Source organism: Phyllostomus discolor, chromosome X, assembly GCF_004126475.2.
Source record: "Phyllostomus discolor isolate MPI-MPIP mPhyDis1 chromosome X, mPhyDis1.pri.v3, whole genome shotgun sequence".
Lineage (NCBI taxonomy): Eukaryota > Metazoa > Chordata > Mammalia > Chiroptera > Phyllostomidae > Phyllostomus > Phyllostomus discolor.
This window is the reverse complement of record NC_050198.1, coordinates 30,956,838-30,983,781: the sequence shown is the minus strand read 5'-3', so window position 1 is coordinate 30,983,781 and position 26,944 is coordinate 30,956,838. Positions and strand designations below refer to the sequence as shown.

At 37.4% G+C, this 26,944-nt stretch overlaps 1 protein-coding gene across 6 annotated transcripts in view; it reads right to left on the bottom strand.

The window, feature by feature from the left end:
* The window catches only part of JADE3 (jade family PHD finger 3), a 142,063-nt gene that overhangs the window by 33,188 nt on the left and 81,931 nt on the right, over nucleotides 1-26,944 (bottom strand). For all 6 annotated transcript variants that reach the window (XM_036016744.1, XM_028522336.2, XM_028522337.2 and 3 more), the window contains 3 exons: nucleotides 19,008-19,064; nucleotides 18,148-18,227; nucleotides 9,438-9,595 (listed from right to left, as the gene is read on the bottom strand). In XM_036016744.1, the coding sequence (XP_035872637.1) occupies nucleotides 9,438-9,595; nucleotides 18,148-18,227; nucleotides 19,008-19,053 (284 nt within the window). In that variant the 5' untranslated portion in view covers nucleotides 19,054-19,064. The remainder of the gene's footprint in view (nucleotides 1-9,437; nucleotides 9,596-18,147; nucleotides 18,228-19,007; nucleotides 19,065-26,944) is intronic.

Genomic DNA, 26,944 nt, shown 5'->3' with positions numbered 1-26,944 from the left:
CGAACTGGGAAATATGACAACAAATTCAGTTTTGTTATGTTCTCTGAATACTGACTGCTGATGAGGATTTTTTTGTTTTGTTTTGTGCTTAATCCCTTTACCCTTTTCACCTAGTCCTGCAACCCCTTCCCTTTGGGCAGTTGTCAGTCTGTTCTTTGTGTCTATGAGTCTGTTTGTATTTTGTTCATTAGATTCCACATATGAGTGAAATCATATGGTAGTTGTCTTTCTCTGACTGGCTTATTTCACTTAGCATAATGCCCTCCAGGTGATGCATTATAGAACTGTACACGTGAAACATATATAATTTTATTAACCAATGTCACCCCAGTAAGTTGAATAAAAATAATGTCATTGTTGTTATTTCTTATTGTCTTCACTATTTATGTAGATGAGTGAAAGCCAAGAGTCCACGGACTTACACAAACTTAAGGCATTTCCCAATCATAAATGATAGCAATGGTAAGTCTGGGCCAGGGCTACATGATGAGAAGAAAGATTCCTGTTCTTCCATAAACTTCCCCAGTAGGCCAGAGAAAACCAGCATTTCCCCTTACCCTTTTAGACACTTAAGAGCCCAAGGCAAGGAAATCAAGCAAGGGAAGAAATAGAAGTTTCTCACACCAATGACCTATTCTACAACTGATGTTTTAGGCACTGCATTATGCATCAGAAAATATAACCAAGAGGATTATCATTCCCTGGCAATTTTAAAGAACAGGGTGGGCCATCTAAAAAAGAGAGAGAAAAAAATACATAGCTCATCATAAAATAATGAAAATTGTTTCTCTGGAAGGCTTCTAAAGCCGATTTCTTTACTATAGAGCAGTGATTTTTCAGTCAGTGTGCTGCAGCACACTGGTGTGCCACAAAAAGTTTTAAAACATGTAGTACCTGACTAGTCAGGGACATGAACCTCTTTTTCTGAGACTGTCAAATAAAAAAATTACAATGGCCAACACAACCATAGCCACCTGGTGTGAATGAATAAAAACATTTTTTGTCAGATCAGCAAAAAATATATTTTTTTGGTATGCCCAGAGAATATTAGTAATTGGTTTATGTGTATCATGAGGTGAAACATGTTGAAAATTGCTACTCTAGAGCTGCTATACAAGTAGAAGTATTCATAGACATAAATACATTCATATGAATACATATAAATATGAGGGGGCCCCCAAAACCAGAATTTATTTATAAAAATTATGTATTTATTCTTACATGTTTAAACTTCAGTCACCTTCCAAGTACTTGCCATTTGATGCAATACACCTACTAAGACTTTTTTTCCACTGCTCAGAACAGTTTTTTAACTCACCAATTCTGATGCTTTTAGTGCTTCTGGTATTTTTTGTTTCATCTCTTTCACACTGGCAAAACGTTTCCCTTTTAGGATTTTCATCAAGGGAAACAAAAGGAATTGCTTGGGGAGACACTGGGTGAATATAGAGGATGGGGCTTGGGGGGGGTCATGCCATTTTTGGTCAAAAACTGCTGAACACTCAGTGCAGTGTGGGCTGGTGCACTTGTAAACCACCCATCATGAAATGAGCAAACATGTTGAAGCTTCGAAAAATTCACTGAAGCTGAATGCAGCCTCTCACAACAATGCCAGCTGGTACACTGATACAGGTGGGTTTCTAGAACACTCAGCTAGCAGGGCAAGCCTGTACTATAAGAGGTCCACTGTCCAGAAGTTAGTTCTGATTTTTTGGGTCCTCTCTTGTACATAGACCAAATCTGCTCTGTAAATATGTTTATAGAGTAAATATTTCCTCCTAACCATATGCTTTTAAAAGCATATGATTCCACTTATATATGCTGAATAAAGTTAGTACCAATATGCATTTGTACATGTTAATTTTTCTACCATATGGAGTTTTTAAAGCCAAAGGCTACAAATACTTGAGGAAAAAGCAGAACCCTAAAATATTAACTGAAGCTAAAACTTTGCGAACTGCTGTCAGAGGCTTGCTTCCAACTGAAGTGAACCCAAATGAAAAAACAAGACATGTATATGAATTATCCAGAGACTATGAGACTAAATATGCTGTGCTTTTTAGGTGCATGGCATATGAGATAATTATAGAATATCTAATTATTTCAAGATTCATCTTTTTCTGAAAGGGAGAATATTTGATAACTATTCATCTCAATTGCCTCACATTCTATGTGGAACAAGATAGATTATAAATGTTTTTAAATTAAATTAGTATGTTTATTAAGTTTCTAGAAGAAAACAAAGAGGAATATCTTTATACCCTTCGGATAGACAAAGATACTTTAAATAAGACAAAAAGCCATTAACCATAAAGAAGAGAGTACAAAACTTCTGTTTATCAACTATACAGGGTGGGGAAAAATAGGTGCTCCATTTATCACTAGGGGCTGTTCTTCCTTTGACTTACTATACAAAACACAAATTATCTTTTGGAAGTGAAACCAAGAGGATATCTTTTAATGTTTAAGATGGGGTATTCGGCAATGAAGAATCAAAGATGACTCTAAGAATTTTGACGTGAAAGACTGCAAAAAGAGTTACAACAGAAAGAACAGATCTACCAAAAGTTAAATGTGGAAAACTATAGGTGGAACTAGTTTGGGGAAGATCAGCCCTTCAGTTGGGAGCATTTTAAGTCTGAGATGTCTACTGCATATCCACGTGGAAATGTTGAACTGGTGGTTATATATTTGAATCTGGAGTTTAGTGAAGAAAGCACTGCTGTCCATAGCCCAGTCAGTTCCACTTTTACATCCCAAGGAGAAACAGTGGCTTGTCTGAAAAATCCAATCATTCCTCTTTCATATCATTAATGACTCAGAAGTATATGATGACATATTGTTAACTGAAAAAAGTCAAGAATATTCCATTTATATATACACGTGTGTATAAGCATATATATGGCTGATGTTTTGTATTCTGATTATTTTTCTTTTTACTATAAGGCAATAATTCATCTATAATTTAAAAAATATACAAATACATACTTGGTAAATGCATCATTAGCTACTTGTGTGTCACAGAACTTATAATGCATACTTCCTTTCAACCAAACATAAAGCACTGTCTTCCTTGCATTGGAATCTTACTGTAATAGAAACTAATTTAAATAAACAAATGAAAACCTAAAAAAAATCTATCTGAAGCTTCTTTGTTACTGACTAGCATCAAAATCAGCCTACCTAAAAGCATGTAATGGAGTCAACATCATTTTTATTTGCTGAAACTTATTTTCAAAAAACCCCTTGTGGTGTGAAAGACTTACCTAAGTAGCTGTAACTTACAGGGCAAGGTGGCTCTGTAATTCGCTGTACTCTATCATCTCAGTCACCACACACATACACTACACTATACTATTGGACAAGAGAACTGAAGAAAGAACACCAGAACAGAATTAAAAAAACGTAGTCTGAAAGACAGGACAAAGATTCCAAAAGGATTTGCTCCACCTGCTATACTGCATCTTTCCCACTCCCTTTTCAGTTATTATAGCACCAACGGAGTAACTCTAGCACCCAAGGATAAGGTCAATTAATTTACATATGTCCAAAATTACTTCTGCAAGCCAATTAGGAAACAATATTCTCAAGTATTTTGACAATCTCGTGGATTAAGTAATATTTAAGTTTTTCTAGTTGACAGATTAATGGGCTCACTCTTGGAGCCCAAAGCTGCCATGTAACAAGTCAGACTAACCAGCTCAGAGACCACATGAAGAGGTCCTAAGACAATATGGGAATGTGGGGAGTGGAGATCATAGCATCAACTACCAGCACTTTGACAGTGGTAGGTAAAATCAATAAAGTTCCTATGCTCACATAGCTTTGAGTTTGTAATTTCACTATCAAAGAGTAGCAGAGAAATGCTATGTGTGTACCAAACCCCGTTTCCTTTTTCATCTAGGCACACAGCAAGATTGCATTCTTCAGCCTCCTTTGCAGGCCATGAGAAGTGAGTTCTGGCTTATGGCATATGGGTGGGTAAGTCACTTCAAAGTTTAGACCCCTCCTTCCCAAAATCTACCTGCTAACCCTCCACACTGTCTTTTCTTTTCCTGAAGACTGGATTTAGAAGTTTAGGGGTAGAAAAGGGAATGGAAAAGTACCTAGCAGATAGAGGAGCCACTCATAACAAAAGCTCAAGTCCCTGAATGACTATATGGGGGTAGTGGTGACCCACATCCCAAACCCAAATTGGGTAGAGACATACGCAAGAAATAAAATCTTCATTGTGTTAAGATGCTGAGACCACTGGGGATGCTTGTTATAGCAGTTGGCCTACTTTGACTAACACATAATGGTAAATAGTTGTTTCCCAATACTTTTACATATATTTTAACTACTGTATTACATTAGATTCATTCTTAAATTTCTCTAACAGATTTATACTTAGAATACTTACTCCAGTGAACTGAGATTTCCATCAGTAGAAAATAACTAACCAATTAGGTTTTGATTTTAACAAACTGGCATAGAGGAGCCAACCCAAAATAATGGATTAAAAAGATTTTTGTTTTTACATTCTGACAGTTTTCACATGCTATTGTAAACTGTGATAACATTCTGTTTTAATACAGAAAGGTTTTTAATAACCTTTAGCACAGAATTAAGAAATGTCTTCATGCTTTCAATGCATACCGATTCATACTTTTTTTAAAATTTGGAAGGCAGGAAGAATTTTAAAATTGAATCATGATTTTTAAAAAGACTTCATTTATTTTTAGAGAGAGGGGAACAGAGGGAAAAAGAAAGGGAGATAAACATCAATGTGTGAGTGAAACATTGATCAGGTGCCTCTCGCACACCCCCAACCAGGGACCTGGCCAGCAACCCAGGCATGTATCCTGACCTGGAATCGAGCCGGTGACCTTTTGGTTTGCAGGACAACACTCAACCCACTGAGTCACACCACTCAAAGCTAACTGAATAATTATTAACTAACATTTCTTCTTTATATAATAGTAACACATGATCACTGAAGATATTGGTTTTAAATCTAAAAACAATCATTGCAAAGGTTTACTATAAAACATTTACATTTGTTTAGATCTGGCAGTTATGTTAGAAGAAAACAATTTAATTTGTGGCTTTGAGAGTAAAGCTATCTTTTTAAAAATTTTATTTGTTTATTTTTAGATAGAGGGAGAGGGAGGGAGAGAAACATCCATGTGCAAGAGAAACATCGACTGACTGCCTCTTGCATGCCAACTGGGAACCTGGTCAGCAACCCAGGCATGTGCCCTGACCTGGAATTGAGCCAGTGACCTTTCAGTTTGCAGGATGATGTCCCATGCACTGAACCACACCAGTCAGGGCAAGCTATCCTTTTTTATTTTTTTATTTTATTTTTTTAAAGATAAAAGTTCATTTGAGCCAAACTGATGACATATGCCAGGGAGAAAGATTCCAAATGCCCCAAAGCATTTAATTTTTAAATTTCTATCTTTTAATTTCTTAAAAAAAAACACTTTTTAAATATTCTCTCAATAGTATAAATCACCAAACAGTTACCAGACAGCTTCTTAATTTCTAGGAGACTTGTAATCTATAAAAACAAGAACAAAGACATACAAAAAACCCCCACTTATTTCGCTTAGCATAATGCTTTCCAGTTCCATCCATGCTGTTGCAAAGGGCAGGAGCAATTATAAAGGACACATGGACAATAACAGAGGGTGTGGAAATGGGAGGGAGGTGGGGAGCACTAGGGGGTTGGGTTGGGGTGGGGGGAAAAAGCAGAAAATTGTACCTGAACAACAATAAACCCCCCAACAAAAAAGGTAAAAAATTTAACCAATAAAAAGGAATATAAATGGTGGTTTTTTTTTTTCTTATAGTGTGGGGAAAAAGTGACATATTTGGACAGAGTGAAACATAAAGGTAGAGAAATTAGCACCTCAGTTCGAAATCAGAAAAACTTAAAAAAGTTACCTAGGTAGAAAGAAGAGATTTAAAAAAAAAAAGAACTAGGATTTCTTGATTCAAGAACTACGTTTTCTTCCATAGCAGCCTGGTTTATAAGGGACTCATGGAACCAAGCAGTAAGTGGGGTTGGGTATACAGTGTCTATCAACTTTCAAAAAGTAAGCTGCTCAACAAATGAAGATGGGGTACCTGATATCCACATGCAAAAGAATGAAGTTGCACCCCTAATACCATATACAAAAATTAACTCAAATGGATCAAAGATCCAAATGTAAGAGATACAACTATAACATTCTTTCTCTTTTTTTAAAATTACATTTGTTAATCCTCTGAGGACATTTTTTCATTGCTTTTAGAGAGAGAAGAAGGGAAAGAGGAAGAGAGAGAGAGTGAGGGAGAAGGTGGGGGGGAGAGAGAGAAGTATTGATGTGAGAGAGAAACACCGACTAGTTGCCTTCTTCTATGCACCCTGACTGGAGACTGAACCCACAACCTGGGTATGTGCTCTGACCAGGAATCAAACCAGCAACTTTTTTGTTACAGGACAAAGTTCCAACCAGCTAAGCAATACTGGCCTGGGATAGACAATGATTTCTTATATCTGGCACCAAAAAGATAAGTAATCAAAGAAAAAAATAGATAAACTGAACATCAAAATTAAAAACTTGTGCCTCAAAGGACACCACCAAGAAAGTGAAAAGAGAACCAATTAGAATGGAAGAAAATAATTGCAAATAAGAAACTTGTATCTAGAATATGTAAAGAAAATTTATAACTCAACAATAAAAAGACAAATAGCTCACATTTTAAAATGGGAAAAAGATCTGAATAATTTGTCCAAAGGTACACAGGGTAGAGCATAAATAACTTTCCAGTTGTGAGTATGTGAAAGTTTATTCTTATATTATTATTTTCCATATGAACAAATGTAAACTTATTTTTGTCCCACCCTGCATATAAGTATGCAGGGATGCACTATATAAAAATGGGACATTCTGGCCCTGGCTTCTTGGTTCAGTTGGTTGGAGTGTCATCCTGTATACCAAAAGATTGAGGGTTCAATTCCCAGTCACCCTGACTGCACCCTGGGTGGCACATACCTAAGTTGTGGGTTTGATCCCTGGTTGAGGCATGTATGAGAGGGAATTGATTGATGTTTATCTCTCCCTTCTTCCTTCTCTCCTTCCCTCCCCCTCCCTCCCCCCTTCCCCCCTTCTCTCTCAAAAGGGGGAGACATTCTGGAACTGATGATCTGGGGACTTTGTCTCCTTGTTCACTAAAGGGTCAGATTTTCAGCAGCCAAGGGCATCCCTTCCAAAGTAAATGTGATGGAACATGAAAAAATGAACTAAGATGATTCACTTTGGTTGTTTGAACAGTAGCGTTTCACAGAAAGAGAAAAAAAGAACAATCTTGTATTTTTGGACCATATATATGATTCTTCTTTTTGTAATAAATTATAAAACCTCTCTTCCAAAAAGAATATGCAAGTGACTAACACGCATATGAAGAATTGATGCTCAATATCATTAGCTATCAGGTAAATTAAAATAAAAACTGCACTGAGATACACTTAATACTCATAGGATGGCATTAATAGAAGATAGACAATAACAAGTGTTGATGAGGACATGAAGAAAGTAGAACCCTCATACATGGCTGGCAGGAATGTAAAACATTGCAGATGCTGTGTAAAACAGTTTGACAGTTCTTCAGAATGTTAAGGATATAGTTATCATATGATCCAGTGGTACTTCTACTAGGCTGGGGTCCAGAAAGTATCCAGCCATGTGATATGAAAAAGAGACATTTTTGAAGAAGATACAGGAAACATTGTACATAGGACAATGATGCCTCAGTCCCCTTCAAAGTAAGTACCCTTGAGACCTCACACAATTATCCCAGCATCTCTTTCACTGTTCAAAATACTCTGCAAAATCCTTTGTTGGAATCAACATCAGCAGTCCCATCCTATTTGCCTGAATCTCATCGACATTCTGAAATCTGTTCACTTTCAAAGGTGATTTTAGTTTTGGGAAAAGCCAGAAGTCACAGGGCACCACATCTTGGCTGTAGGGGGATGAATCACCTGGGTGATTTGATGTTTCACTGAAAAGCTCTGCATGAGACATGGTGCATGAGTAGGTGTGTTATTGTGATGAGGCTGCCTATCACCAGTTGCCTGTAGCTGCGGCCTTCTGAATCATCCAAATAGTTTTCATGGAGGTAATGTTCAAGCTTAACACAAAATTTGAGGCACATTCGCTGCTCTACTTACTTAGTCATTTTGAATGCAATGGCCACACAGTACACATGCTCACTCAATGGCATCTACTGCCCCCAGTGCCTAGTATAGCGAAGTCGTCATTGTTCACACATTCCCATTCCAGGTTATTTGCCTTGGCTGCCAGCTTAAATCACTGTCACATAAACCATTCTCATTATATTAACAATGGCTGGAATTTTTCTGGACAGACCTTGTATATCCAAAAAACTATGAGACTCTGGATCTTAGAAGTGTAATTCAACAAGTATTTCTTCTGGAAAATGACTATGACCTATGAACCTGGTGCTAGTCAGGATTCTCCTGATAGAGAATTCAAGGATGTGATCTCTGCCCTTTAAGAACCTAATCTACACTAGAAATACACAGATGCACAATGAGATGTATACTTTCTCATAGTAACCAAGAGGTCCCACCAACCCCTTTATCTGTTGCTATCCCTTCCCTTCCCTTCCCTTCCCTTCCCTCCCTTGTGTCCTTCACTCACTCACTCACTCAAACTTATACCAAGCATTTTATTTCACGTCAGCCTTTGTGTAACGCACCAGGAACACAAAGACCAGTAAGACAAAATGGCTTCCAAAATCAGTCATTACTCTTGAGAAGTTAAAACTTACTATTTCCTCTGGCAGAAAAATCCTCTCCCCTTCCCACAAAACCAAAATCCTCTTCTACTTAATCTTTCTTCTCAAGTCTTTGCAAATGAAGGCTATGTGCTTATAGTCAACCCAATTATAACAGTTATTCCCTTTTATTTGTGTTTATGCATTTTACGAACTCTAAATATTTTGGTTTACTATTTATAGATGCTATTACTATAAGTTCCCTGTTATAATGAAATGACTTTTCATGGGGTTATGTATTAACACAATTATTGTGAGGTTATATAATTAATGCTCTGTTTCTCTTCAAAGGCTAATAAATGCTACTATTGTTGAGTCAGACATAGAAATCCTGGTCTCCAAAATCTTATCATGTTTCAGACTGGACCTCAAACAGTTTTATCCTGTAAGTGGGCATATATTTTATCCCTAAATAAATGAGCTTGACTTTAACTACTAATCTATCCTAGCTGGTATACTCTGCCACTGGTCTCAGTGAACTGAACATGGTATGTGATTTTGCATTATAAATGTAAAGTTAACCACTCAAAGTCTCTCCCCAAGCAGCACACAGATAACCGTAAGAACATTCATTCCCTAAGTCAAAAGTGCAAGCATGCAAATACCTGAGGGAAGGCTGTGGAAGAGTGTCTGGACTGGCTGGTACCTGAACTCCCTTTTCCCATTCTTCTTTCCATGTATCCGTAAAGAGATAATAGCTGTCAGGATTAATGTGGTGAGAATCTGAAAGTTTCATGGCACTGATGAGGTCCTTCCGGTATACCTAGGAAGACATTGCATACATCATGAAGGAACTAAAACCATTTAATGTTATTTTAAAAAGACCATCCCCACTCACTCTATACTTCAACAAGAGAGACATTTCTAACTTCTTAAATGGCCAGATTAACTCCTATTTGGAAGGGGTTTGAAGTATCGACAAAGAAATCAGCTTATTCTGTATTTCATAAAGAGTAAAGGGGTCCTTTTGAATTATTTTCTTGGGCTCCTTGAATTTAAATAAACAATACAGGTTACTCTTAGACAGTTTGTATAAAACAAATAATCCTTAACTCTTCAAATTAAGCAATAAGTATCCTCTGATAACTTATAATTGTTTATTTAGCTATTATCTTATTTTTGATGACTTACTCAAAGTTACAAAAATAGTACTGAGCTCCCATACACCCTTCATATAGTTTCTTCTCATGTCACCATCATACATAACCAGTGTACAATTACCTAAGCCAAAAAATTAACATTACTACAATACTAATAATTAATCTTCAGACCTTATTCAAATTTTACTAATTTCCCTCCTAATATCCTTTTGTTCCAGAATTAAATCCAGGATCCCACATCACAGTTAGTTGTCATGTGTCCTCAGTATCCTCTAATTTGTGACAGTTTCTCAGTCTTTCCAGACCTTGATACTTCTGAAGAATACTGGTCATACATTTGAAAGAATGTCCTACAAGTGGGGTTTGTGTGATATTTTCTCATGATTAATGTTACTAATTTTTTTGGCAAGAATACACAGAAATGATGCCATGACTATCTCATTCCATTATATCAGGAATACATGTTACCAATGTCTTATTAGTGGTGATGTTAAACTTGATCATTTGGTTAATATAGGGTCTTGCTGTTTTTTTCCCACTGTTAGGTTACTATATTTCCCATTGTAATTAATAAATAGCTTAGAGGAGATACTTTGAGATTATAAAAACATCCCATTTCTTCTCAGACTATCATGGACTAATTTTAGTAACCACTGGTAGATATCAGCCCTGCATTTATTAATTTGAATTCCTCTGTAATAAAGATCTGTCCTTTCTCCCCCTCATTTACTTATCCACTGTAATACTTTGTATAATGGAGTAAGAGAGGATCATAGACATATCCACTTAACATGTTTTACACAGAGCTCAGTGTTCTGGGTGGCCAGTCCAAGAAACGGAATTGCCATTTTGCTGAACACTGTGATTCATTTCTATGAATTACTTGAGTGCTTTTAATGAGCCAGTGGTTAAGTGGCTGTGGCAATTTACAATTGTACTAAACTGTTGTCTTTGGGAAAGACAGTATGGGAAAGCCTACCTTAGACCTGTAAATAATACCAAAGCCAAGTGTTTTTCAACCTCCTAAAATATTTCATTATTTTCTATGTGGTATACTTCATAATATAAATTGATTGCAAAATCATGCTTTGGGGTTAATAATGCCACAGAATCTAATCACACAGCATAAGCCATGTCTTCATATTTAATATAACTGCTTATAAAAATCTGTCCTGTATAGTTTCCTAAATAACCTGGAAATATATTGTAGTGGGTTGAATGGTGGCCCCCCAAAAGATATGTCTACATTCTAATTTATGGAACCTGTAAATGGATCTTTACAGATGTAAATAATTTAAGGATTTCTGAGATGGAGAGATCATCCCAGAATATCTGGGTGGGCCCAAAATCCAATGACAGGTATCTTTACAAGAGAAAGGCAGAGAAAGAGTTGAGGCAGAAGAGTAGGACGCTGTGTGATCATGGAGCAGAGACTGGAGTGACTCACTGATCTATCTATAAGTCAATAAATGCTGAGTTACCAGAACCTGGAAGAGGCAAAAAACCAGAATTTCTCCTAAAATCTCTGGAAGGAGTGCGGCCTGGCTGACTTTGGACTTCTGGCCTCCAGTACTGTGAAAAATAATTTCTTCTTGTTTTAAGTCCCCCAGTTTGTGGTAATTTGTTACAGTAGTCCTAGGAAACTAATACGCAAAATTACCAAACAGAGAAGTAACTTGAAGACTCTAGATAAAAAAGATATAAAAGCAGAAACCAATGAAATCTGGCCCCTGTCCATGGCTCCAGAAATACTAAACCTTCAGAACAGGCAATTCTGTGAAGTCTGAGAAACCTTGGACTGTAAGAACACCAATCAACTGAAATCTATTTTTCTTAAGCAAATGAAGACTAAATACAATGATTATTATAATCTTCCCTTCTGATTTTAGAGAAAAAAGCAGATTTATATAATAAGCCTGATTTCAATTTTAAAAGCTAGCCAGATTAAATAGCATCAGATCTAATGTTTCTAGAGAAGCACTTTTACTCAAGGCAGAATGCAGGCGTCTGCCTTATCTTGCTACAGAAGGCAAATATCTCAAGCATGATGCAGAACATAAAATGTTAAACAGGGGATAGGAATGCAAGTTCAGTACTCAGGCACGTATCTGCAAAGCAATATGAAATATACAGGGTGGGGAAAAGTAGATTTACAGTTGCTCATATGGAAAATAATATAACAATTCATAAATAATAATACATAAGAACAAACTCTGTGTTTTGCATACTCACAACTGTAAACCTACTTTTGTCACACTCTGTATTTACCAGACTGGTCTCATGAATTTGCTTCTGATAAAAAAAGACATTTTTTTTAGGTTTATAAAATAAATATAGACAAATAAAATAGCTATAGCGTATCCTGGGTAGAGATGCGAGTTTTATATACATACAGTGGCACACACATACACACATATTTGTGTATTATTTTCATAAAGAAACTAGAAAAGGATAAACTTTAAACTTTTTTTAAAAAAACAGGTAATTTTGGGGAGAAGGAAAATAGGGAAGAGAGAGAAACAAAAGCTGATCTCCCTGAATGTATTTTGTTCCACTGTTTGATGCATGAACCAGGCAGATGTTTTAATATAGCTAAAGATGAAATTAAAAATCTTTATTAAAGAATGAAAAATAGGTCCGGGACAGACTACCTTGATTTGTCTAATGGTTTCACCAATTAATAGTTTGGGCCAAGTTATCTAAATTCTGTTTATTCATCTATAAAATGGGGATAATGATCACAATGACCTCAGAGGGGTTGTTGTTAAGGATTAAATGTGTGAATTTACATAAGTGGCTTAGCATGGTACTGGGCTCGTGGTAAGTGCTAAATAAATTCTAACTGCAGTTAACTTTATCATCATCATAGTCTCAGCTTTACAACTAAAAGCAGAAAAAAATGTTTAGCTGAGTTCTCCTGTCTAGTCCATAAAGTAAATGTTGATGGAGTAAAGAAGATGTGAGTTTATGGCTCACTAACATGTGTGCGGCTTGGCTCCCGAAGACAGGGTTTCCAAGTAAGAGCTCCATCAAGAACTTTAACCAACATTTTACAGGCCATGAAGTAATGCAGAAACTTCACAAACTAAAACATGGCCTTTTTTTTTTACTAAATTAAAGATTATGAATGATGGATCTGGATATTGACACTGACCTAGGTAATGAAGTTCAGAAGTTTTACATACTCTTAATTGTGTGCCTATTTTATATGCACTGGTAGTTTCCCCAAAAGTTCCTGAAACAAAAAGACTTTATACTTACCAGAGATCTGCTCATTTATGGTCAAAGAGGGGATTCACAGGCTAACATACAGCCCAGAAGCTATGCCAAGTCCAACAGTGCATGCACATCTTGGCCTCTCAGATGCTTACAGAAACAAAGGAGGCCTCACTATGAATTCAATTAGAATATCAATGCTTAACCTGTTAGAGCCACAAAATGAAAATGGCCTTCATGGACAGCTCTGGCTTTTACTGCTCTCATTAACATCTTTCTCTCTCAGTGGGCAGTTTCTTAAAGCATAGCTAGTCTGAACATTTCTGTGACATTTTTAAGAGGAAAAGCCAAACATTTACTTCCTGTATGACACAAAGGGGAACACTGTCTGGTTCATGTGAATGAAGCAGAAAGAGATCGCTCAGTTTTGATTCATAGTCACTTAAATCTGAAACTATACCTAACTCACCACAAACAGATGTGTCATCCCCAAAGCACAAAAAAACAGCTGCAAACACGGTATCTATATTTAACTAAAGAGAGTTAACTGTAAGTGGTTTTCTTAGAATTATACAATCCTAAGGCAAGATGAGATTTTCAGGTTATCTAGAAGAATCATCTACTTAGAGCAGAGAGAACCTAGAAAAGAATAGAAGCTTGTTCTTATATGATAAGAAAGGTACCCAGTATTGTCAAGACATTCTGTCACACCTTGATTTCTCCAAAGAAGCAAAGCTTATATAATTTCTAAGTTTAAAACTTTAAAAATCATGCAAATATTTTTCATGGAAATAATTTTCCAATAGTTTAAAAATAATTCTTAAGTTTCTTATAAAAAATAAATGGGACATTTTTTATGGCTATAGGCTGCCATTAACTGGAACATCAATTGCTATAAAGCAATATACTTTGGGGCTGCTTAGGTAGGTTTGATTATTCCTCTTACCCCATACCAAATAGAGGTGTATGTAGCCTGATAATGGAGAAGCAGCAGCAATTGAGTATGACTTGAAGATCTGGGCAGTTTTCACACAATAGATGATACATGAGGCTTGCTTTGCAAGTTTTTCTCCTATCCTTCAATGTCCTTTTTTGCGCAATAAGTGTGCATTTGCAAGCTTAGTGCTTTTTATCTACTGTGGGCCAGAAAACAAAAATAATCAAGCTTGTTAGAAATGCAGATAAAAGTGATGTAAACAGGCTCTATCTGAGGGTATTACAGTTTTCTCTGCTGAGTTAAGATATATTGAGCTTTCACTCTGTTGGTATGAAAGTCTTAGGCATAAAAATGAGACTCCGGGCCTACAGATGATATATGCATTCAATCCTTTAAGATAGGTTGGTGTGTTTTATAGACCAGTCAGATCCTGGCTTCTGAGAAAGAATGAGAGACTGTTTAATAAATTCAAATTGCTCATCTAGCACTATGTGCTTTTTAAAGGGCAAATGGCTTTTTAAAAACATCTTTAAGAGCATGGGCCTTTCTAAGAATCAGATGAAGTCCACTGGTTCAAAAAAATACAGATAAAATGTATCCTTAAAAGTCTGCATACAATTTTCAGAAGTTCCTGAACCTTACACAGGATTCACAGACCCCTAGGAAACTCTTCTCTAGAAGATAAATCAGGAAGAGGCATGTAGAGGAATCTCACACAGAGCACTAAACATCAAAGACAATATGTATCTATTAGTGCAGCCAATTAAGGCCCAGCAAAAAATGATCATTTATATTGCATTTCAGTGACTAACTCCCAGTAAAATGGTAAGGTTTCATTTTGGACCTGTAGAGGGTCAGAAAGAAGAAACTCCCATCCTTACAAGAAGAAAAAGGCAGGACAGGCAGCAAATTAACAATTTTTTCATGAACCCTTTAGAGAAATGAGTCATAATTCAAATGGCCAACCCAAAGAGAGACAGGCATGCCTGCAGGGAGACATAGGACAGGAGCATTTGCTTACCTGGGGCAGAAGCCACAGAAGAAACATTAAACTAGAAATTTTGATGACTTGCTGGGGCCAAGTGGGAACTACTATGAGAGTATGAAGTTCCTGAGGGGTGTACTCATAGGGGGTTCCCACCTTCTTGTAAGCTTCTTCTCTAGCCATCCAACTCAGCTCTCACAGAGAAGATGGAGAAAACCTGGAGAAAAGACCACCCAGTGGTGCTATCTGGGCCCCTGGTGTTCAATGTTCTTCCTCCTTTAGTGAACAAAAGGCTTCATCTTCAGGGGAAGGATATCAAATGAGTGCACTGGCATAATTTTGTTAGTGCTAGGGGAAAAGGAAGAGTACCCAGTTTCAGCCTCCCTGTGTTATCTAAGGGGGAAAAAAGACAATCTACAGGAAGAAGAACTTCAAGGACATAGATTGAGAACACCAGAAAATATCTGCTGCAGGTAGACAGGGGAAAATGGGGCAGGAGCAAAAAAGCCCTACCCTCTTCCCCATCCCCTCCTCCTGACTCAGGACCACTATGCCACCCACAGACTAAGACATAATCAGAATATTAGAGAATACTGTCCTTCCTCCATGCCCTATACCACTACAATGCTAAAGCCTCCAATGATATAGTAAGAGTGGTTTACAGCCAGAAGAGCTGCAAAAGACAATCTTTCTGAGGACAAGCACAAAGGGAAGACTCTAAGCCAAGGTCACTGGAAGAATTCAAAGTCTCTGGTGCTCACAGCAATAACAAATTCCAAACACCCTCATATACTGCTGGTGGGAGTGTAAACTGATGAGGCCTTCTTGGAAAAAAACCTGGCATTCCCTCAAATGGTTAAATAAAGTTACCATATCCCATACCTAGGTGTAGGTCTACTCAAGATGACTGAAAACATGACCACATAAAATTCTGTACATAAATGTTCATAGCTGTTGCTATGAATTCAAAGCAGCATTATTTATAATACTATAAAAATGGAGGTAACCCAATTGTTCATAACTAATGAATGGATAAACAAAATGTGATATTTCCATACACTGGAATATTATTCAGTCATAAAAGATGAGGTATTGATAAGTGCTAAAACATGAATGAATCTTGAAAATATTATGCTAAGTGAAAGAAGCCAGACACAAAAGGCTGTATATTGTGATTCCTTTAATATGAATATCCAGAATAGGCAAATCCATAGAGACAGAAATTAGATTAGTGGTTGGCAGGGGCTGGGAGTAGGAGGACTGGGGAATAATGGCTAAGGGGGTAAGGGGATTTCTTTTTGGGGTAATGAAAAGGTTCTACATTTAGACTGTGGTAATGGTTATTCAACTCTGAATATACTAAAACCCACTGAATGATATACTTTAAATGGATAAATTATACGGTGTGGGAATTGTATTTCAAAAAAGATGTTTAAAATGTTTAAAAAGAGTGATTGTTGTAGTGTCAGTGGATATCACCTGAGAGGCCTTGACATCCACTTCCACTCAGTAACAACAAGGTATCCCTCCTGTTCAATACAGTACCAGCAGGGACTGGACAGAGAGTCTAGGCTGTCACTATAGCCCAGGGCTGTCAAACTCATTTCCACCAGGGGCCACATCAGGCTCGTGGTTGCCTTCAAGGGGTCAAATGTAGAGCTCCTTGCCACTAGTTAAGGAGTAGTTACATTTATACAGTTCTAAAATTACATTTGGCCCTTTGAAGGCAACTGCAAGGCTGATGTGGCCCCCGGTGCAAATGAGTTTGACATCCCTGCTATAGCCCATTTGTAATGTGGTATCCCTTACCGCCAACACTCCCCCTGCTATCAGGGAGGTAACAAAGTGAGTATTTCCACTGCAACAAGTAGTAAGGAATGTAATAAGTAACCCCTCCCCCTTCCCGGGGAGATAACAAAACTATCCTCCTGGAGAGGCAACAGAACTAGGACAGGAAACCTAAGAATTCTGCAACTGGTGGTAAAGAGTCAGTGCCCCTCTTCCCCCACTGGCCTGGTTATTACAGAGGCCTGATAAAAAGATTTAAATAAGACTTAGTGTCTGATAACATAATACCAAAAAATGTCTAGGATACAATAGAAAATCACTCATCATACTAAGAACTGGGAATGAGAAGAGACAATAGACACTAACACCAAGATAACACAGATGTTAGAATTATCTGGCAAGGATTTTAAAGCACCCATTATAAAAATGTTTCAACAAGAAATTACGAACACTATTTTTGAAATGAGTAAATTGAAAGTTTCAGCAAAGATATAGAGGGTATAAAGAATAATGAAATGAAAAACTTGAAATGGAATAATATAATAGCTGAAATAAACTCAAGGGGTAGGCTCAATAGAAGAATGGAATTAACAGAATAATAAATAAGGGAACAAGAAAAATTCCCCAATCTGATCAACGAAAGGACACACACACACACACACACACACACACACACACCACTGAACAGTCTGAGGGACCTGTGGGAAAATAACAAAAGAGCTAACATTCATGAAATTTAAGTCCTAAGAAAAGGAGGAGAAAGAAGATGGAGCTGAAAAAATAGTTGAAGAAATAATGGCCAGCCTCACCAGGAGTGACACATTCTTCTTGGGCTGTCAGTGCTCTGAAGGCTAGGAAGACCCCACCATGCCCAGATCTCCTAACCTGATCCTTCCCTTCTCCATCCACAACTTCCTCATCTACCCCTTCCTGCACTGCCTCCCATGTACCAACTTAGCTTTTAACGATCATAGGCCAGATCTTTGGGTCCTCCCCAATTCCCCAAGTCTGGCTCCCTTGGACTTTTTGGCTAAGGAGAAGCTTTATAATCTAAAGCCAGGCATTTAAGAATAATCACCAAAATGAAATCACAGTGTGAAGATTACTGTTTTCCCAAAGGGAAAAGAAAATGGAATCTTCCTTGAAAAACAAAACAAAAACTCATCAGAAAGCAAGCCTATGCATTGGCACACGGAGTCACTCCTTGCATTTCCAAGATCTGAATATTGTAGGTATGTAGGCAGAAGGCCTATTTTTTAAAGTCTAAAAATTAGAATATCTGATCTCACCTCAGCAGATTTCTTGTGTTCATTTGGAATTTTTGACTTGTTCCTATACATTGAGCCACAAGTAAGAGAAGTAGAAGGACCTGCAAAAGATAATTAGAAAAAAATACTGAGACTTATTAACCTACTATTATAACTAAATGTCATATAACTAAATGCCATCCAAGAGAATATGAAAGATATGGAGAAGAACACAGTGATCTCATACACAACACTGAAGAAAGTTAAGTTACAACCAAGAAAGCCTCATAATGGAGTTTAAAAACATATATAGGTGGATTTTTAGTGTGCAAAAGCTTCAACAAAGCTAATGCTGAGGGGATCTGATTTGATGTAATCATACCTCATAACATTTTGGAATAATGTGATTCATGTACCATCTGGAGGAAAAGTATCTGCAAAAGCAACGGAAAAACTAAAAATGTTCAACAAGTAATCTGTATACATCCTTTAGCACTTCCCCAAATACTGTTAATAAGACTGTTGCCTTTTACAAATGACGACTCATCCAGCGAAATATTAAGTACCTGAGCTACAATTAGAATTGTAGGGCTTACAGTTTATGCTCATATACTTTAACTCCTTTCTAGAAAAGCACTGTTAAATCATTATTAGATTTGGTATATGTTGTTTAGGTAAGTGAAAAACAACTGCTATATGCCATATAAAACCAATTCTCCCACCTAACTTATTAGTTTCTAATGAAATTTAAATAAGAAAAAATGGCACCCCAAGCTTTCTTTCCTGAAAACATTATTTTTAACCATGGAAGGAAGGATGAAATAGGTTGTCATCAAGTCAAAGAAGAAATCTTCAAGGAGTACGGATACAGAGGTTACCAGCTGTTGGCTGGTTCTACTCACTCTCATCTGAACTGTCACTGCTGCTGAGAGTTCTATGGCGTTTCATTGTGGAGCATCCTGGGAAAGAGAACAACACTGAATGAAACAGTCATCACACACACACACACACACACACCCATCCCAGAGGATAGTCAATACTTTCCTACAGATCCCAAGAAGCAACAGCAAGCCAATCACACAAATCAAATTATTTCTGTCAAGAATATTCTCAAATGATCTAGAGTGATAGGCAAAAACTACCACCAAATTCTCCAATACAGTTTGTCATAGACAGGGTAAGGCTACATATTAGCCTTAGGAGGAAGTCCACACAGGAGAGGATGAATAGTACAGGAATGGCTAGAGCTTCAGATGTGGCTACATGACCAATGTCCACCCAAACAAAGAGGGCAGCCACGGGGACCTCATCAGCCAGAGAGGAGCAGGAAAGGAAAAAGCAGTAGCAAAGACAGAGCTGTCAAGGGCCAAGGTTGAAAGGCATGAGACATGGTTGGCTGAAGAAAGAACAAGTGAGGCATGTCCCACCTTGCAGAGCACAACCACACTGCTTTTCTACCTGCATTTCTCACTTTATCTCTGTCTCCATCCCCAGAACAACTAGCCAAATTTAAAATTACATCTATATATACACTGCAAGGGATGTTATAGAAAGATCCTATATTGTCAAAATACGTTAACACTTTTGACTAAAACTTCAAATGGTTCAAGTGTCCTTCCTTGTGTGCGTGTAGCCAATGACTGATGAAAAAAAAAAGGCCCCACCTTTCTGGGAACACTCCAGCACGAGAGTGAAGGAAAAAAGGAAGACAGATACCTCAACTCACAAAGGAAGTGCTCAAAGTATAAGCTAGAAAAGACAGTGGTACAGTCAGTAACTGACATTCTGTTATGTGCCATAGTATACAAAATGCTACTATAAACAATCATGATTCCACAGGGGATAAAGGTCATGGCTACTGCCTTCAAGCCACTCATTATCTACTGAAGAGATAGAATTCCAAGTACAAGGCCACTGTGAGCAATTAGGAGTAACAGAAACAGAACTGCATCTTAAAAAGCTAACAGAGTTCCATTCCTGCCATGATAATGTGAAGAGCTATATGGACCCACTCCCCAGTGAATTTGTTGAAAATTATTTTAAAAAGAAATAAAAACTATTCATTTAAAATCTCTGAGAATGGTCTGAAGGGCTTATAACATACAAAGAAGCATTTATTAAAGGAACTCTACTAAAACTCAGTAAACAAAGTAAGAGTCTATAGTAGTTGGGCCTAGATTCACTCCCTGTAACCCACAAATGTCAGCTCCCAGCTGCAAGGCTTTCCCCCTGAGAGGGTCAGGAAACAGCATTTCTCATCCTGTCCACAGCTACCTGTTGCTGAGGCTAAGTTCCAGAAAAGTGTGGCTGAGAGGTGAGGGCTCCCTTCTTCTACCCAGCGGCCCCCACTCCTGGGATAGAGGCTATGCCTTGGGTGTGGTGCCACCAAGAACACTGAGGCTCCAAATACTCTGGCCCCAGCACTTAGAATGGGAGTTCTACAACAGCAGAGGTAAACCTAGGAGAGATGGAGACTCTACTCAGAGAGAAGCACATCAATGTCCCCATCCCCTGTACTAAAGCCGTGGCTCAGAGATTTAGCCTAGTGGGATAAGTAGGTTATAGAATAGAAGACTCCAAATCTTTCCTCAGTGGAAATGATTCCATTTGCAACACAGTGTGGAAAAGTTATTCATGCCTAGGCTGGCTCACATGCTAAAGAGAATCAGGGAAACAGACAGCTGGGAGAAATCATTCTGGGTTCAGAAATCTCAAATACCAATCTTAGGAACTATCCCTTCAAAGGAGCCCTAATGTGATAGGATCAGTCTGTGGAGCAATTTATGCCCCTAGTGCATTATTAAAAACAACAGAGCAATCAGCCAGCAATTTGTGGAAACTTGACAAAACCACTATCATCCCAGGGTGACTGTGGGCATACCAAAGGCTGAACCCCTAAGAAGCAACATCAAGACTTCACACTGCAGGGCAAAAGCAGGGAGTAAATAGACTTCAATAAAATAATCCAGACAGTCACTATGTTAAAGAAGGAAATAACAATAAAGAGCCTGAGGTGGGGATGCCTATACCCAGAGTTACTGCATTATATTACCTAAAATGTCCAGTTTCCAACAAAAAATATGAGATATGCAAATAGGGAAGTATGACCTATATGCTACCCAAAAAGCAAGTGACAGAAACTGCTTATGAGAACAACCAGATGTCAGATTTAATGGGCAAAGATTTCAAGTTAGCCATGTAAATATGTTACAGAACTAAAGAAAACCATGGTTAAAGAGGCAAAGGAGACCCTAGCCAAGTAGTTCAGTTGCCTAGAGTGCCATCCCTATACGCCAAGGTTGTGGGTTTGATTCTTGGTCAGGGCATATACAAGAAATCAACCAATGAATGCATTAAAAATGGAATAAGCAACTGATATTTCTCTCTCTCTCCAAAAAAAAAAAAAAAAAAAAAAAAAAAAAGGAAAGGGAGGTAAGAATATCCATAAAGAGAAAGTATTAAAAAGAACCAAATGGTAACTTTGGCATTGAAAAGTACAATAACTAAAATAAAAACTTTACTAGAGGGGTTCAACAGTAGATTTGACCTGGCAGAAGAAAGAATTAGTGAACTTGAAATAGATCAATATAAACTACGGAAGCAAAAAAAAAACAGAGAGGGAAAAGATGAAGAAAGATAAACAAAGCTTCACAGAAATGTGGGGCACCATTAAGTGCTCCAACATATATGTAATGGGAGCACCAAAAGGAAAGGAGAAAAAAAAAGCAGGAAAAAAATGGCTGAAAGATTCCCAAATTCACTGAAAAACATTAATTTTCACATCCAGGAAGATTGACAAACTCCAAGTAGTTTATAGTACCACCACCACCTGCAAAGAGATCCACAGATACATTATGGTAAAATTGCTGAAAGCCAGACAAGGAGAAAATCTTGAAAGAAGCAAGGGAAAAATGACTCCTTATTTAAAATGGAACCCCAATAAGATTAATAGCTATCTTCTCATTAGAAACAATGGAAGTCAGGAAGCAATGAGATAAGATATTCAAAGTGCTCTGTAGTAATGTTTGCACATAGTGAATATATTAAGAAACATGGACTTGTATGCTTTCAAAGGGTAAAATGTATGGTATGTACATTATATCACAATAAAGCTATTTTAAAAACTTACAGGAGACTTCTGACCAAGATGGAGGCATAGGTAGATACACTGTGCCTCCTTGCACAACCAAAAGGACGACAAGAAAATTTAAAACAAAAAACAACCAGAACTGCCAGAAAATCGAACTGTATGGAAGTCCAACAACCAAGGAGTTAAAGAGAAAACATTCATCCAGACCGGAAGAGGGGCAGAGACCAGCAGCTCCAGCAGAGAGGACTCACAGCAATGCAGCAGCTGGAGGACCAGTGATGGCTGGTAGACCAGGAGACCCCACATTTGCGTGCAGATAAACTGGGAGGAACAAATGGGGAGTGAGACAGACTGCACAACTAGGGTTCCTGAGCAGAGAAATATACCCTCAAAATCTCAGACTGAAAAAACCTTTGGGGGTTATGGCAGCAGGAGAAATTCCCAGCCTTACAGGAGAGTTTGATGGAGAGACCCACAGGGACCTAGTATGTACACAACGCCCCAACCCCCCAGGGAATCAGCACCAAAAGGGCCCAATTTGTTTGTGGGTAGTGGAGGAAGTGACTGAGAGCCAGCAGAGAGCCAAGCAAATGGCATTATTCCCTCTCAGACCCCTTCCTGATAGAGCCACAATGCAGCAACTTGGGTTGTTCCACCCTGGGGAACATCTAAGGTTCCATCCCTTCCTATGTAACAGGCATGCTGAGACAAAAAAAAAAAAAAGGCTGAAATGAAGGAACAGATCAAAGCTCCAGAAAAAATACAACTAAGCAATGAAGAGATAGTCAAACTATCACATGGAGAGTTCAAAACACTGGTAATAAGGATGCTCACAGAATTGGTTGAATTGGTCACAAATTAGATGAAAAAATGAAGGCTATGAAAAGTGAAATAAACAAAAATATACAGGGAACTAAGAGTGAAGGGAAGGAAACTGGGATTCAAATCAATGATTTGGAACAGAAGGAAGAAATAAACAGTCAACCAGAACAGAATGAAAAACAAGAATTCAAAAAATGAGGAAAGGCTTAGGAACCTCCAAGAAACTTTAAACATTCCAACATCCCAATCATAGGGGTGCCAGAAGAAGAGAAAGAGCAAGAAATTGAAAACTTATTTGAAAACATAATGAAGGAGAACTTCCCTAATCTGGCAAAAGAAATAGACTTCCAGGAAGTTCAGGAAGCTCAGAGTCCCAAAGAAGTTGGACCCAAGGAAGCACACACCAAGGCACATCATAATTACATTAGCTAAGATGAAAGAGAAGGAGAGAATCTTAAAAGTAGTAAGAGAAAAGGAGACAGTTACCTACAAAGGAGTTCCCTTAAGACTATCAGCTGATTTCTCAAAAGAAACCCTACAAGCAAGAAAGGGCTGGCAAGAAGTATTGGAAGTCATGAAAGGCAAAGACCTACATCCAAGATTACTCTATCCAGCAAAGCTTTCATTTAGAATGGAGGGCAGATAAAGTGCTTCCCAGATAAGGCCAAGTTAAAGGAGTTCAACATCACCGAGTCCTTATTATATGAAATGTTAAAGGGACTTATCTAAGAAAAAGATGATGATAAAAAATATGAACAATAAAATGACAACAAACTCACAACTATCAACAATAGAATCTAAAAACAAAAACAAAAGCAAACTAAACAAACAACTAGAACAGGAACAGAATCACAGAAATGGAAATCACATGGAGGGTTATCAGTGGGGAGGGGGAGGAGGGAGAATGGGGGAAAATGTACAGGTAATACGAAGCATAAATGGTAGGTACAAAAAAGACAGGGGGAGGTTAAGAATAAAGAACTTATATGTTGACCCATGGATATGAACTAAGGGTGGGGGAATGTTGGTGGGAATGGGGTACTTGGCAGAGGGGAATAAAGGGGGACAATGGGATGTCTGTAATAGCATAATCAATAAAATATATCTAAAAAACTAACAGGATTAGCACAAGTATCAAAAATACTAACCAAAGGTCTATTTGTCCTACTGTTGAAGTCAATCATATATCGGGGGAGTAAAGGGGTTAAATATATGGTGACAGAAGGAGATTTGACACTGGGTAGTAAACACACAATGCAATATACAGAACTGTACACTTGAAACCAATATAATTTTATTAACCGTTGTTGCCACAATAAATTTAATAAAAAAGGATTGAAACAGGAAAAACTGAGATATAATTGACGTATGACACTGTATTAGTTTCAGGTATACAACATAATAATTCAGTACTTGTATATATTGCAAAATGAAGTATATTTCTTTAAATAAAATGTTAACTTCCTATCATATAAATTTTTGGGGCTACATTTGGCTCCCTGGTGCAAAACTTAAGACATTTACATTTCTGAAATGCAAACAAAAGAACAATAACAAAAGATTTCTTATCAAAAAGTATGTGTAATTTATTTTTTATTTTTTAAATATTTTATTTATTTATTTTTAGAGAGGGGAAGGGAGGGAGAAAGACAGGGAGAGAAACATCAAGGTGAGGGAGAAACACTGATCAGTTGCCACTTGCATGCTTCCAACTGGGGACCCGGTCTGCAAAAATAAAAATAATATGTATTTCCTAATTATTTCCTGTTGAATGCACAAATCTACATAGAGTAGAACTTTGTCTGTCTGGTATTATTTGAATATTTCATATATGTAAACTTTCCAGTCACATGGTGTGCCCAAATATCTAAAATCCTATTATCAATGGGAACTTTTCTAAAATATCTATTTATTACCATTGGTGTGGTAACAAACTCAGGGGCTTAAAACCAAACAAATTTATTATGTTACATTACAGTGGGTCAGAATTCTGATATAGGTATTACTGGGATAAATCTAAGAAGAGGATTCATTTCCTTACCTGTCCATTTTGTAGAGGCTACTCACATTCCTTGGATCCTGACCATCATCCTCAACCTTCAAAGGTGGCAACACTGTATCTGTCTGACCCTGCTTCTATCATCACATCTCATTATCTGATCCTTCTGCTTCCCCTCTTCAACTTTTAAGGACCCTTGGGATTACATCATACTCACCTGGATAATCCAGGATAATATCCCTATTTTAGATGAGATCGGGTGCATACAAGGTGGATGGCTGTAGACTCTATTTTCAAGTCAGCTGATTAAAAACCCTAATTCTCCTTTGCCATGTAATCTAACATATTCACAGGTTCCAGATACTAGGGTATAGACATATTTGGAGGCCCATTATTCTCTCTGCCACAACACAGTATATTTTTGAATTATTAAAAGTGAATATAGTCCTACACAAATATGCCCAACAGATTTTTGACAATGGTAGAAAAGTACTTCAATGGAGGAAAGATATCCTTTTCAGCAAATGGTACTGGAGCAATAGTAAAAAAAAAAAATGAACTTCAACCCAAGTTTCATACCTTATAAGTTAATACAAAATGGATCATGGACTTAAATGTAAGCCTGTAATACTGTTAAAAAACAAAGGAAAAACCTTCAGGATCTATGGCTAAGCAAAGATTTCTTAAACTTGATACAAAAAGCATGATCTGTCAGAGAAAAAAATCACCTTCATCAAAATGAAAAACATGCTCTGCAAAAGGTTCTGTTAAGAAGATTTTTTTTTGTAGTGAAAGCCAGGGTGGGGTGGCTGGATGGAAAAGAGTAAAGGAGGAGGATGGGACAAAAGGATGGTACAATATTCACAAATCAATAAATGTAATACATCACATGAACAAAAGGAAAGACAAAAACCACATGATCATATCAATACATGTGGAAAAACATTTGATAAGGTACAGCACCCATTTATGATAAAAACACTCATCAAAGTGGGAACAGAGGCAGCATTCCTCAACATAATAAAGGCCATATACGAAAGACCTACAGACAACATCATACTCAAAGGGTAAAAACTAAAAGCTTCCCCACTAAGATCAGGAATAAGACAAGGATGCCCACTTTCACCACTCCTATTCAACATAGTATTGGAAGTCCTAGCCACAGCAATCAGACAAGAAAAAGAAATAAAAGGCACCCAAATTGAAAAGGTGGAAGCAAAACTGTCATTGTTTGCAGATGACATGATATTGTACATAGAAAATCCTATAGACTCCACCAAAAAACTATTCAACCTAATAAGTGAATTTGGCAAAACAATGGGATATAAAGTCAATATTCAGACATCGAAGGCATTTTTGTATACCAAAAATGAAATATCAGAAACAGAAATCAGAAAAAAAAATCCCACATGATATAGCAACAAGAATAATAAATTACCTAGGAATAAAGCTAACCAAGAGGTAAAAGACCTGTACTCAGAAAACTACACAACACTGAAGAAAGAAATTAAGGAAGACAAACAAATGGAAGCATTTGTTCATGGATTGGAAGAATTAACATCATCAAAACGTCCATACTACCCAAAGCAATTTATAGATTCAACACAATTCCTATTAAAGTACCAATGACATGTTTCACAGATAGAGGACAAACATTTCAAAAATGTATATGGAACTGTAAACAACCCCAAATAGTTGCAGAAATTTTGAGAAAGAAGAACAAAGTAGGATGGATCACAATACCTGATATCAAACTGTATTACAAGGCCACTGTAATCAAAACAGACTGGTACTGGCATAAGAACAGACATAGAGACCAATGGAACAGATTAGAGAGCCCAGAAATAAACCCAAGTCTCTATGGTCAATTTAATATTTGACAAAGGGGGCAGAAACATAAAATGGAATAAAAATAGCCTCCTCAACAA